This window comes from Tympanuchus pallidicinctus, unplaced genomic scaffold, assembly GCF_026119805.1.
Source record: "Tympanuchus pallidicinctus isolate F22 unplaced genomic scaffold, pur_lepc_1.0 scaffold18, whole genome shotgun sequence".
Classification (NCBI taxonomy): domain Eukaryota; kingdom Metazoa; phylum Chordata; class Aves; order Galliformes; family Phasianidae; genus Tympanuchus; species Tympanuchus pallidicinctus.
Genome location: NW_026294699.1, coordinates 138,155 through 151,613, shown reverse-complemented (window position 1 = coordinate 151,613; position 13,459 = coordinate 138,155). Strand labels below are relative to the sequence as shown.

Below are 13,459 nucleotides of genomic sequence, written 5' to 3'. Positions count from 1 at the left end.
AGATACAAAGAGCACAATAACAACATTTGGTAGAGCAAATTCTCAGCCACAAAACACTGTTTTTCAATGCAGCCACCACCAGCAGCTCTGCATCTTCACCAGCAACGAACAAGAGCTCCACATCACACTCGTACAGATCTGCAGCAGCAGAGGTGAAGCACAGCTGCTGTCACCACTGCTGAAATACAGCACTGACCCTCGCTGTGCCAACAGCCACTGCTGGGTCTCCATAAATGCTCACAGGCGTCGATGGTGGTCAGTGGGTGCCATTAAGACACTAAAATGTAACAGAGTGTTGGTGGGAGGGTTCAACCTCTGCTGCCATCCCACTAAATCTGCTTCTGGCGGCGCGGGGCAGTGCAATGAAATTGAAGGCACTGCTTTCGGAGCAGCCCTCATATGTTGCACTGCAGCCTTCAGTGCCAGGATTACACAGGGTTCTCCATCGGGATCCTGCCTCACTGCCCAGGATGAGCAGCACTCAGCAGCACTGCAGACCTGACTTAGTGCGCACTATCAAGCTCTTAGCTGAACAGAATTTAAATCCCCCCTGTGTCGTTTGTATGGCACAGATCCCTACGTTACCTTAACACAGACCAACGCCGTAGCAATGCCAGAATGGACTGTTTCTCCCTTGTTTTTCAGAGGAACACAGGAAACAACAACAACAAAAAGGTAAAAAGAAATACTCAGTAGAGTAGAATACTCAACTTGAACAACCCCAGGAGCATTACAGAGCATTTAAAGGCTCACAGCACAGCTGGGAGCTGTATCTCCACCACCTAAATTCTGGGTTCTCATGTCAATACCTGTGAGAGGAGGGCACTGTCAGCACGCCCATGACTTGAATGTACTCTGCCACTAAGACGTGAACGATGCTGGCTTAGAACACAGTAGAATGTCAGTATTGATGCACATACCTTTTTGTAGAGACTTAACATCTCATGCTTGGAAGCACATCGCATCCTCCAAGTCAAAAGAAAATCAAAGCACAGCTCAAGTAACAGAAATAGCTGTGACTGTGTGTCCTTACACCACTACAGAACATTACCTATCAGAACCACGTGGACTTCTTGGAGCAGTTTTGAGCCTCTTCTTGGAAGGTGCCAATTCTTTCGGAGCTTTAAGCACCAGTTAAGAAAATGACATAATACATATTTTTCAAACATAATGCAAATCAAAGCTAACCACATGGCACAGCACCTCACTGAGGTGCAGGGCTCAGCCCTGCAATGTCAGTGCTTCCCAACCCTCTGCACAGACCATCTTTTCTGCCCCGCTGCACTCGCTTTTGAATTTTAAAGCAGTTCAATAAGATATATTGTTCCACCAAAAATTGCATGTAAAAAAATGGGAGAAGTGCGAATTCTTACCAGGTGCACAAACAGACGGGACTTTAAACCATAAATAAATACATCCCAATCTTTCTCCAATACTGTGACCTGCCCCCCACATCCCACTCACATACCACAGAAGCACACGGAGTAGAAGAACCAGGTGTATAATTAAGAAACTGTGAAGACACCTAATGAAACAAAATAATCACTTCTTACACGATGCACAGGGAAATAAGTGGATATCAAATCTATTACACACCATCTACCCCAGGGAAAAATAAACAGTTCTTACAACTTTGGAGGAGCAGAGCAGCCACGAAGGACACGCGTGCATTGCAAGCATTGTGTAGGAAACAGTGCTTTATGGATGTGTCACTGCTCAGACAGGGGGCATCTAACTAGATAATAACGAAATAAACCTGAACTCTTAGCTCTTCACTTAACAGACTAAGTAATTGAGTTAATTTGTTACTTGCAATGAGTGCGATAACATCTGAGCAATGTTTTTGCTGTATAGATACAATATAGGTAAACTTAAACAGCAGAAGCAATTCTTAATATCCTTATCTGCATTACATCACAACGTGTTTTGAATCAGCAGCATGAATTATCTCATACTGTAGGGTTTGTGTGTGCACAGGTTGCTAACAGATCAGCTGCAAGGTTGAGACGTGAGAAGTGAATGAAGCAAGGTTAGTGGCGCTGATGCTCAGAGGATGACTGATGCCCGTTCCCTGTGAACATGAGCGCAGCAGAAATGCTCGTTTGCACACACTGAGCCTGCTTCTGTGCCGTGCTGCTGGTACCCATTTTTGCTTCTGACAAGGATGGGAGCTGAGTTGTATCACCTTCATTTTCCGCGCTGCACACAGTTTCCTCCAAATAACTGCACGTGGCTATTTGGGAGGAGGAGCCTCACAAAATGACCACAGCCTGGCCTTACCTTTAGTAAAGCTATGCGTGCTTCTGGAAACTTGTCTCTCCTGACCCTAAGGTAACACACTGGTAAGCACTTACCAAGGCAGAGTCACTTTGAAGACAAGGCACGAACAGACAACGCACACAACAAACAAGGCTGAGCCCACAGACAGATTTGGATACGGATACGTGGTGTGCCTGCTTCCTGCCCCGCTGGACCTGGCGGTGTCCTCGTCATCGAAGAGGACTTCAGTACGTGAAGATTTTTCAGCTTCAAGTCCCGCGCAGTAGGAGTGTAGTTATTAGCTATGGAGTCGCTGGGGCTTCGGTGGTAACTCTGTTCTTTGAATGGAGCTGCCAGAGTCCATGATGCTTCTTGCATCAAGCGAGGATAGCATCTGCTCTTAAGAAAGAGCTGAAATGGGAGGGGTAAGAAAAGCCACAGTTACACACAGCACAGTGATTTTACTTCTTCTCAGGGCTAGAACAGGGCAACAGACCAATTAGCACCACAGGCAAATACACAAATCTGACTCAGAAATTTGAAGACTAATTTATTTTAGATCCCAATGCTCCACTCATAGGAAGAAGTAATTTTACACAACTCTAGTGGGAGCGATCGTGCCCTGCCCCCCCCCCAAAACAGACAAACAAAAGCATCAGGATCTAGCTAGCACTCTCTCCTCCCCCATATCCTCTCCTCCTTACATTTGCTTACACTGAGGAAATTCCTATTTCTCCAGCCTTTGTTAACTACCTGCCATCACTCAGTACTTGCAATAGTGGAATAATAGCACAAACCAACAAATTCTACTCTCATCTTTCTCCCCCACGTCAATACAGGATTTGTAGTAGATTTCTTCCCTCTGCTCACTCCACGTTCTTCACAAGTCAGTTACTATCAGTGGATTGGCTCTTCATCATTGTTTAGATTAGAATTTGAACAAGAGTCACAGGCATAAGGGCTGTGGGACTGCAATTATTTTTAGTGCAGATACACACTCAGAGGGTGCATAACACAGAACCATGAACTGTTCCACCTCTGCAAAGCCCAGTGAGGCCTGCTTTCAAAGCCATATTTTTTCTTCCCGAAACACAGAACTGCTGGATGCAAAATTCTGCCAGTGGTGATACTGAAAGCAACTGCTTGGACAAAGCATCCACCAGGAGGAAATCTGCCCTCTGGAGAAGAGAAAAAGTCACCTGGCAAAAGTGCATTGACCATGGGACACAAATGCCAGTGGCTAAACTACCTTGTATAAACCTCGACACATCCCTAGGAAGTCTAATTGATTTCCGGAAGACAATTTTAAAAGTTTATGCAACGTTTCATTTAATTATTTTACCCTTTGTAAAAAAATCAGAATAGATTTTGCAGTTAAAATTTTCAATTTTCACTCAAAGTGTGAAATGACAAACTTTACAGCAGAAATCAACTCCAATTCCTTCACAAACAATCTCTTACTATTAAAGGACACCACTGGGGAAACAAAGTGCGAAACAAATGAGGCAGATGAGGAACTGTGAGGCTGCTCATGGCAGGAAACAGCCACCCTCTCTCCCTCCTCCCTCTGAATGCTGGCACGTGGGATTTATTTGTGCACCTGTAGCAGGCGATTCAGACCAATGCTGCACCTGCCGAGCTCTCAGCTGTTTTGGGACCATCATTTGGACTCAGGTTTTTTTGTGTACTGCTATGAAGTAGCCAAATAAAGTAAACAAATCACAATCTGCCTGGAAGGAAAATATTTTTAATCCAAAAATTCAGCCACAAATAGTAATGAACCATATAGGTAATGAACTGATTTTGACTGGCTTAATAACCAAATAACAATAGAAGGTGTAACAACACTCCTCTCACTAAGAGCAACGCTAATAGAACACTCCACCACCTGCCCAGTGCTTAAAGTTAGTAATTTATGTACTTTCCTTGCCCTTAACTCACAGTGTGCCCATGGCCTGGTGTCACACAGAGCCTAAAATCAGCTCAGCACGAGAAACACAACCCTGACAGAACACAAACCTCGTGCAACTCCCAAGGTGCAGCTGCAGCAGGAGGGGGGACGGGGGGCACCTCAGGCAAGTTCCCCACATGGCTCCTGTCGTACACCGAGTCCTTCTGCAACTGCAGAGAGATGACAAAGACGTTCTGAAGATGCTTATGAATTACGCTGCTTTGAAGAAGAGTTATTCACAATGACTGCCAGGGCATCACAGGAGGTTCTTCTAACGATATTTCCTCAAAATTATTCAGCCCCATGGTGTTGTCAGGTATTTCTGAAGCATTTTTCTTTAGTATAAGCAGACGCCCCCGGTCCTTCTCATCATTTTAAACCATATTTGCTCAGGAGATCCACAAGAAACAAATTCCCAAATATGCAATGAGATCACCAGAAAAAGAAGGTGAAAGCACGTGGTATCAGAATGCCAGTGCGTTAAATTGCCATAAAACACCAAGTCGTTACCCTGCACAATTACGTATGAAAAATTGCACATTATTACATATAACTTCAAATACACGATTAGAGCAAGGGGCAGTTTTCATAGAGGCCTGGGAATCCTGGCTGCCCAAACCTGGCATTCAAACAGACAAAACCGTGCCCTCCTCAGCGTCATTTTGGGAAAGGACTGATCTGACCGACCCCCCGTACCCAGCGTGCCCACACACAGACACCCGGCACCAAGGCGTTTAACAGGTGCAGCTCCCTCAAGGCAGTGCATGGGAACTGATTGATCAGAGGTTTTTTACTTAGTTGGAATACACAGCCAACTCAATTGGAATACAATGCCTCTACTGCCCGTTTTTTTCTCTTCACAACACAGCGTTTCCATAATCAGTTTCTCAAAAAACCTTCCAAAGACATGAATGGCATCTCTCCTTTTGCGTGTGGGCACGCTGGGTACCTGAGGCGAGCGCTGCGTCAGCCAGGGAACACAGGTGAGGCGATTCTGGAAGGGCTGGAACCTGGCTGCACCCCTCCTAGACCTATTTAAGAGCTGGCTGCCAGGGGAAAAGGATCTCTGCTGGAGATGCTCTCTGTTGGAGTTTTGTAAGTGAGCCCAGAATACAGGTAACCTTTCCATCTGTTCTCTTTTTGTTATCATAATCTGCTCTGCCTAACTCTCTTGTTTATTTCATAATTATAACATCTCAATATCATTGATTATACAGGTAGTGTGAGTTTTTCTTGATTAATGACAAAAGTATTGAGCTTTTGGGTGAGAATAAGCTGAGCGGTTTGCTGGGAGAGTTGTTCATTCATGAAGATGTAAGGGTTCATAAGAAAACCACTGCTCCTTCTAACACAGCCCTTGGGTTACTTTTATTATATTACATATATTATAGAGCTTTCTGTCTAAAGAACATGGAACAAGCTTCAAACAGAGTCCTCCTCAATGACGTACCGTCAGCCACAAGTAACAGCCAAGCTGAAAATCATATGAATTGTTCATAGCCCCTGCAGAAAGAACTCACCCTCTGTGTTGGCTTCATTCTGCTTTGTCTTTCATCTCTGCTTTGGTTCCTGAGAATTTTTTGGTCTTCCTCCTCAGATCAGCACACGCACTGAAGACAAACAAACAAAAAAATGAGAGAACCCTTCTGGGAACAAAAGATATCAAAGCAATCAGCCTCCTCACCCAACAACACCCCCTCTCCTCCCAGACCACATGCTGTCTTTCCCTTCTTGTCCTCCTCAAGCTCCATTTTCACCTTAAGCTTTCTAACTCTCTCCAGCCATCTGTCAGGCCAGATTTTCACACCTACCCCCCCTTCACCTCTCCCAAACCCAGGCTCCTCCCCACTGCTCCATCTTTTCCATGGCACCAGTCACTCCAGGCCCCTAATGATGGTTTACAACAGATGTTCCCACCATGAGAAGCAAATGCACGTCAAAACAAAGTGGAAATGAGAAAGGTGCATGGCCAGCAGGCCTCGCGCTTCCGCTGAGTGCTTGAGCCGGAGGACCCGCAGCCCCTGGTTACCTCCCTTCTGCTCAGCAGACCCAATACAGCTCAGGGATTTCTGACACTCTGCTGTTCAGTGCTCACCTTCACTGCTGCAGTCACAGTGCAGCCGGTGCCAGGAGGCCAGGATGTCCTCCTCCCTTCTCTGCAGAGCTGTGTGGCCAGCCCTGCTCAGCGCTGTGTTGTGCCAAGCTGTAGCTATGGAGACTCAGTTCTGGAATCAGTGAGCAAACACACAGGTCAGCCTCACCTCTGAAAGCTACAAAAACCCCAAATGCATCCTAGGTACTCCAGCAATAGTATGAAAGCTATTTCATTTTTAATCATTCAGAACCAAACTCCCCAAAGATCCAAAGCCAATGGGACGCCTGCATTCCCACACCAGTCTGTGTGTTTGTCTTCCAGCCACAACTGTCATCACATCCCAAGAGAAAGCATCCTCCCAATTTCAGCACAGACGGAGCTGTTACTACCCAGCAGGAAATCCAGAGCAATTTCCTGACGCCGGCCCTTGGCAGAGGCATTGCACATGTTCTGCCCACCCAGCAACCCTTCCATTCCCACCACAGCTCCTCACCAGCACTTTCAAGTGCCGTTCATCACATTTTCTGTAAACCACAAGAACAGCAGGCATTCTTCACACAACGGCACTGCTTTCCTTGGATGTGATGTTAGCTCAAGGTGGGAGATGGCGCTTTGTGGCCACACATGGAAGCTCCCCCCACGAGCTGCCCCATGAGCACAAGCCAGCAGTGGGGGCACAGAACCAGCACTGCTAAGTGTGACTGCTTTCAGATGCACAAAGTCTCTGGTGCTGTTCTGCAATAGGAGCACCTTCCTGTGAACTCAAGGTAATGCTGGCAAGAAGACAAGCTTGGTTAAGCAACAGTTATGATGATGATTGTTCCTTTGTGCACAACTCCAATGTCCTCAAGAGCCATTAAAGCTCATGGCAGCATTATCACTGGATGACATGCTGTAATGTTACAGCTAGCTACATTCACTTAACATATACATACATACAAATTGAGAATCACAGAATCCTTAGAGGAACCTTTAAAGGCCATCGGATCCATCTGCCTGCCATGAGCAGGGACACGCACAGCTCCATCAGGTGCTCTGAGCCCACCCAGCCCAGCCTTGGCTGTCTCCAGCCATGAAGCATCCACCACATTTCTGGGCAACCTGTGCCAGGGCCTCACCACCCTCACGGTAACAGACTCCTTCCTTATGTCCACCCATCTCTGGGCTTGAAGTTGCCCACTGCTGATGGAGGCCTGGTGTTGCTCCAGCAGCACCCAGATGAGCTCACGGTAACACAGACCTCTGCTTTACTTCTTTGTACCTGCAGAGCTCGGTGACCTCCGCACGGCTCGCACACCGCCTGCAGGCATCTTGGCGTGCTAAAAAGAAACTTAGTACTTCATAAACCCTGTGTGAAGATGAAATGCACAGCGTGCTTCGCTGCCGTTACAAAATAACCCCGACACATTTCATATCGGCTTCCCAACATTCCCACGGTGGCACCAATCCGAAATCAGTCATTGAAGCAGAAAGGCACGTGTTGCTGGCACAGCTCAGGGCGGCGCGGCGAGGAGCCCGGCATCAACACCGGCACCGGCACCAACACCGGCTGCCGGCTCGGCCGCGGCGGCTCCGGGTCACCGGGGCGCGGCTCCCCGCGGCGGCGCCGGGCAGAACTCCCCGCCTTGCCGGCTGCGGGTCCCGGTACGCCGAGCCGCCCCCCCGCGAGGCACGGCCCGGGCTCGGAGCCGCGTGCGGGCGGTCCCTGCGCCGCCCCTGCTGGAGGAGCCGCGCGGCTGCGGCCCGGGTTGCTTTCGTCCTTAATTTCAGCCGTAAAAGAATCGAAATAAGTAGGAGGCTCCGGGACGCGCCGCGTGGCTCTCAGCACCGCACGAAGCCCGGAAGCGCCCTCCGAGGCGGCGCGGGCCGGGGGGGACAAAGCGGGAGGGCGCAGAAAACGACAGAGCCGCCCGGCCCGGCCGTCAGGGGCGGAGACAGCAGGCGGCGCCGCGCTCCGAAAGCGAGCGCTACGGGAGCCGCGGCCCGGCGGGAGGTGAGTGGGGGGTGCGATGGCGGCGGGGCAGGGGCCGGGGCCATGCGGTCGGGTCGCGGGGGCCGGTCCCAGGGCCGGGTCGTAGAGCCGCCCTTCACGCTGCCCCCGCGCCTCCCCGCGGCGGGGCCTGGCGGGCGGCGGCCCGAAGCGAGGCGGCAGCGCTGCCGTGGTGTCGCCGTGGGGTTTGGGGGCCGTGGGTTCCCCCACTGCGCTGCGCGGCGCGGAAGGGGAGGAGGCGGCGCGGCGGGCAGCCGAGTTCGGCGTTCGGTACCGTCCGTGTCGGGGGTGCGGATGTAACGGCAGCGTAGATAAAATCGTACGTTACTCAATTAATATAAAATTATTTTAAAAGTAACGTTGACGCCGTGGTTACGTGTTCAGAATTCAGAGAAGCCGAGCGTGGCGTTGGGTGTCCTTGGATGATGGAGCCGGCGCAGCAGATGGCGTCTGGGGGCGGTTGGCGCCGCTGCTGTGCGGCGTTGCTGCGCTCCGCTCGGGCCGCGTTTGGAGGCCCGGGAGCGTTGTGTGCTGTGCAGGGAGAGCCGACTTACAGAGAACTGAGAGCTGGAAGGGACCTTTAAAGGCCATCCGATCCATCTGCCTGCCGTGAGCAGGGACACGCACAGCTCCATCAGGTGCTCTGAGCCCACCCAGCCCGGCCTTGGCTGTCTCCAGCCATGAAGCATCCACCACCCTCACTGTAACAGACTTCTTCCTTATGTCCAACCTAAACCCCCCTGTTGAAGTTTGAAGCCATTTCCCTTGCTCTGTCACCACAGACCCTGCTGAAGAGTCTGTCCCCTTCTCTCCTCTTGCTCCCCTTTAGACACTGAAGGCCGCTCTCAGCTTTCCCTACAGCCTTCTCTTCTCCACCTGCACAGCCCCAGCTCTTCTCACCAGCAGTGCTGTCCCCCCGTGGTTAAACGGGTCACGGTTGTGGTGCACAATGCGGAAACGCCCTCACCAGCCCCGATGTGGTGTTAGGATGCAGGCATTCTTAATTTACGATGCCTGCCCTAACCATGCCCCCCTGAACAAAAGCCCTTCAGCTGATACACCTCACTGGTCTTACCTATGCAAAAGGTTTCCTGGGCGGTACAAACATTCAGTTCTCCCTGCAAAACCATTCCATAGAGTTCCTCTCCTTGCGTGTGCTCATTGGTTTTGGGTGGGGGTCTCAAAACCCTCAGATACAAAGTAAGCAGCCTTCCTCTTCGTGACCCCACATTGCCCTCTTCTTGGTTTTTTTTTGAGTTGCAGTTCAGAGTGCTGTACTGGAGAGGACCCCCATGCTGACCTGGATAACAGTGATGTGTGGGACTTGTTAAGCAGGAAAAGGATGTTCTGCTTAGTGTCAGAGTGCTCTGCTGACTGTTAGCTGGTTTTGTGAAAGCAGGCATTGTTCAATTAGGGATATCAGGGCTGTAAGGAAGGAGGTAGGGCACCTGGATACTTATTTCTGCCCTTGGGAGTTCCAGAAGAGCTTTCAGGGCCTGTATGTTAGGTTTCCTTTGTGAACCTAACATTTTAGGCTACAAATGACATTAACAACAAAACGTACAGTCTCTGTTTTGGCAAAAGCTTTTCCTTTATTTTCAGGAAACACCTGCACGAGTCTGCCACCGCCCGGGCTGGCAGCGGCACTACAGGTCCCAGCATGTCTAAAGAGCTGCAGGAGCTGCAGAAGCAATGGCACTTCATCGTGCAGTCCATCCACAGCAACTCAAACGTAGGTCTGCGTGAGAACTGGGAGAACTGTCTGTGGCGCACTTCCGAAGCCGGGATCTTTACAGCTCTTGAGATGCAGTGCCCCAGTTTATCTCAGTGATGCTTTCTTTCCTTTATTTGGAAACTTGGGGCTCTCTTTCTTGAGCAAACGCTCAGGAGTGCAGGGGAAGGGCAGCCCTCCCAAATCTTCAGCAGTCGAGATGAAGGGAACACTGTTCTGCACTTCTGTCTTACCAGTATAGCCATTAAGGCGGAAGAGTGGCTGTTTGGTGACATGTTTGTGCTGCTCCACAAATAAACTACAGTACGTATTTGCTTAGAGGGAAAGAAATGTCTCTTCTACGCAGAAATTCCAGTGTACAACTGCTTTAACAGAAGGGATTTGTTTCCACCTGCAGACTTACAAAAGGTGTTCCCCTGCTTCTCACTGACGAGCTGCGGCCGCGGAGTTACGATGAGATACAGCTGAACGCTGTTCTTCCCTCCGCAGGTCGTTGCGTTCATGAACTCCCGCCTGGGCCTGTATTTGGATGACCATCCCTTTGTTGCCTTATCGCTCCTGATGTTCATTGCAGTGTCTACTATTCCTGTGGCATTTTTCCTCATCTTTGTCATTACGACAGTCATAATGGCTTGTGTTGGTGTGATAATCATGGAAGGTATTGTATGCATGAATCTACGTACTCCCTTTTCAGGCAGAAACCTTTTCCTTACTCTTTTCTTCTTTTTGGAGTCCCAGTTGAAGCATTTGAAGATTTCTGCGTGTAGTCCTCAGAGCAGTCATCTGATTAACTGCATTCTGTACCAAAGGAAATCCTAATTGCCTTTCTAATCTGAACCACTGATCGCGGCAAAACCAGTTATCTTGGCCACGCAAAGCTTTTGTTTCTGGTATTTTGTGGAAGGCATTGTTACTCTGCCCTCCAGTGCTGTCCTGCTAGGGCCAGGCTCTTGGCTGTTCCCCCATCAGCTGGTTGATTCCATTTTCCCAAATGCTTTTACTTTGGGGTTGTGGTCGAACACCTGCTTTTCTAACTCAGTTGTATATAAACGTGTTTAAACGATACTCTCTGTCTTGTTTTATTAGGTGTTGTGATATCCATCGGGGGCGTAGCCCTGCTCTGTGTGCTCTGTGGCCTGGGTGCGCTTTCACTGGGAGTTTCTGGAGTGCTGAGTGTTTGTTACATCATTCTTTCAGCTCTGGTCAACTGCTGGTGTGCCTCAAGGTAACAGCCCTGACTTCTGCATCCTGACTTCAAATTGCACCTGCACTGCTGCTTTGGTTACTGCCTTTATATTAACACTGAACCACTTCTGGTTCGTTTAATGGATGGTTTTTTGGTGCTGGGGCATCTTTGGCTGCTTTGGTGCTTCAACATTAAACCTCATCATTAGTATGGATTTTGGTGAGAGTTACAATCACAGAATCCTTAGAGTTAGAGGGGACCTTTGAAGGCCATCCGATCCATCTGCCTGCCGTGAGCAGGGACACGCACAGCTCCATCAGGTGCTCTGAGCCCACCCAGCCCGGCCTTGGCTGTCTCCAGCCATGAAGCATCCACCACATCTCTGGGCAACCTGTGCCAGGGCCTCACCACCTTCACTCTGAAAGGCTTTCTTATGTCCAACCTTAAACCTCCTCCCTTTGAGCTTGAAAAACCTGCACATGCTAACACTGTAACATCAAAATTTATCTTTATCTCAGAATTAATGTTGATTTAAACATCCTCAAAGCATGCTTTCAGGTGTGCCTAGAGGATGCAGCAGCGTTCTTTCTGCACAACACAGTACCCAGCTATCTCAGCTTACCTGCATTTGTAGAGAAATGGACAGAAATGTAGCTTTGGAATAGGAGCACGAGTTGATAAAGGGAAGAGCGTGGGTGGCTTCAGCAGGAGTGAGTCATTTTTCTGGATGCTACGCGTGTACTGGATTGCAGGTCAGGTCTGCACATGCTCCAGGAGCTCAGGGCTTGGAGGCCAGCTTAGGGAGCTGTGCTTTAGCTGTGCTCTGCTGGGCTGAGGGCGGCCCTGGCAGGTTGTGCTGGAGGGCCACCTGCTGCCTGCCAGTGCGTTCGCAGCAAGGAAGGGCTGATGGTCACTCGTAAGCACAGGGGGGAGCAAGGAGAAAAGCTGCAGCTGCTCTCTCTGAGACTTTCTTAGTTTGGTCCTTCATTACAGCAGCATTTCTGCACGGTTCTCAGGGACGCACAGTTTCCTGTGAGGGTGTTGTACTTCAGGAAGAGAAGACTGGTGCCAAGCCCAGTGTGTCTGCACACCTCCAGGACTTGCAGCCCTCCTCCGAGGCGTGCTGCCAGGCCCATCGCTTTGCCCACCAGGTCCAGGAAAGATTTCTCTCTCCTGCAGCACATAGTGATGTGCTGAGAACCTACATACAAATTACAGTTTGATGTTAAAGAGGCGCTGGCAGATGGCTCTTTTTGTGTTCGGTGCCTTTTCAGAGAGCTGTGGCACATAGAGCAGCAGCGGATGTTCAGAAGTCTCAGGCTTACATCTCGTGTTGCTCAGCTGCTCTGGCAGAAAGTTAGACAGCAGTCTTAGGGGAGAACAGACATAAAGCTGTTCTTTTCTCCTGTGCAGGAGCCAGGCGAGGAAGCAAGAAGTTAATGGAAGCTCACCACAGAAGAGTCTGTCTGTCATGGACTTCTCTGACAACAAACGAAAGAACAAATAGTGGGATTCTGCCCATCTTCAAACACTCCGCTGTGCAGGTCTGTCCTTTGCAATGTAATCGTTTACTTGTTAAGCATCCAACCTCAGTGCACTTCATATGGGAGCTGAAAGAGCCGGCGTGCGTCGTGCGTTGTCACTGTAACAGCAATGGTGGGAGCACGCGCTGAGCAGCACAGCGTGACACTGCGTGAGCGAGGGAATGTTCTGCAGAGCTGGGGAGAGGGATGCAACTGTCACAGCAGAGTTGGGGGCAGTTGGGTAAGAGAAGGGCTGGGCAGTGTTTGCCTGTGCTCCTGGAGCTCTGGCTGCACTGTTGTTTGCAACGCGTGCGCAGTGGTTTGGCCATTTCATACGTAAGTGTTAAAGCCCAGAACATCAGAAATGCTTTTGAAAGGTGAAAAATTTCTAAGTGCTAACAGCCCGTGTTAAAATACTGTGAGTGTACCACACTAATGCTGTGTGTTGTGAGAGGAAAGCAGGTTTCATCACGCCTTAATTGTGGTGTAAGCTTTTGCACACCTATACAGCTGCAGGGATGTTTTCCTGCACTCGCTGCCACCTCACTGCAGCTGTTTGCAGCCTGCCCTTCTGTTCTGCCCTGCTCTGGGTGCTTAAGTGGCCTGTTCTGCTTCTTGGTTGTAACCTCTCACTTTGTTGAAACTTTTTCCATTTTTGACAATGCTGTCATAGTTCTAAGCATTATCTAACTGTCTGAGTTTAATAAAGTGCTGTTTGTTTAA

General features: G+C 49.6%; 2 protein-coding genes across 2 annotated transcripts in view; one reads left to right on the top strand and one right to left on the bottom strand.

The window, feature by feature from the left end:
• DNAH3 (dynein axonemal heavy chain 3) overlaps positions 1–7,841 on the bottom strand; it is a 62,382-nt gene extending 54,541 nt beyond the window's left edge. The window contains exons 1-6 of the mRNA XM_052679847.1: positions 7,567–7,841; positions 6,306–6,435; positions 5,731–5,820; positions 4,279–4,380; positions 2,439–2,670; positions 1,052–1,121 (exon numbers count right to left, since the gene is read on the bottom strand). Of these exons, the coding sequence (XP_052535807.1) occupies positions 1,052–1,121; positions 2,439–2,670; positions 4,279–4,380; positions 5,731–5,748 (422 nt within the window). The 5' untranslated portion in view covers positions 5,749–5,820; positions 6,306–6,435; positions 7,567–7,841. The remainder of the gene's footprint in view (positions 1–1,051; positions 1,122–2,438; positions 2,671–4,278; positions 4,381–5,730; positions 5,821–6,305; positions 6,436–7,566) is intronic.
• A 377-nt stretch (positions 7,842–8,218) lies between these two features.
• LDAF1 (lipid droplet assembly factor 1) lies at positions 8,219–13,459 on the top strand. Its single transcript, XM_052679840.1, has 5 exons — positions 8,219–8,298; positions 9,898–10,027; positions 10,517–10,685; positions 11,114–11,252; positions 12,627–13,459. Exons 2-5 carry the CDS (start codon positions 9,956–9,958, stop codon positions 12,718–12,720), a joined length of 474 nt encoding a protein of 157 aa, XP_052535800.1. The 5' UTR covers positions 8,219–8,298; positions 9,898–9,955; the 3' UTR covers positions 12,721–13,459.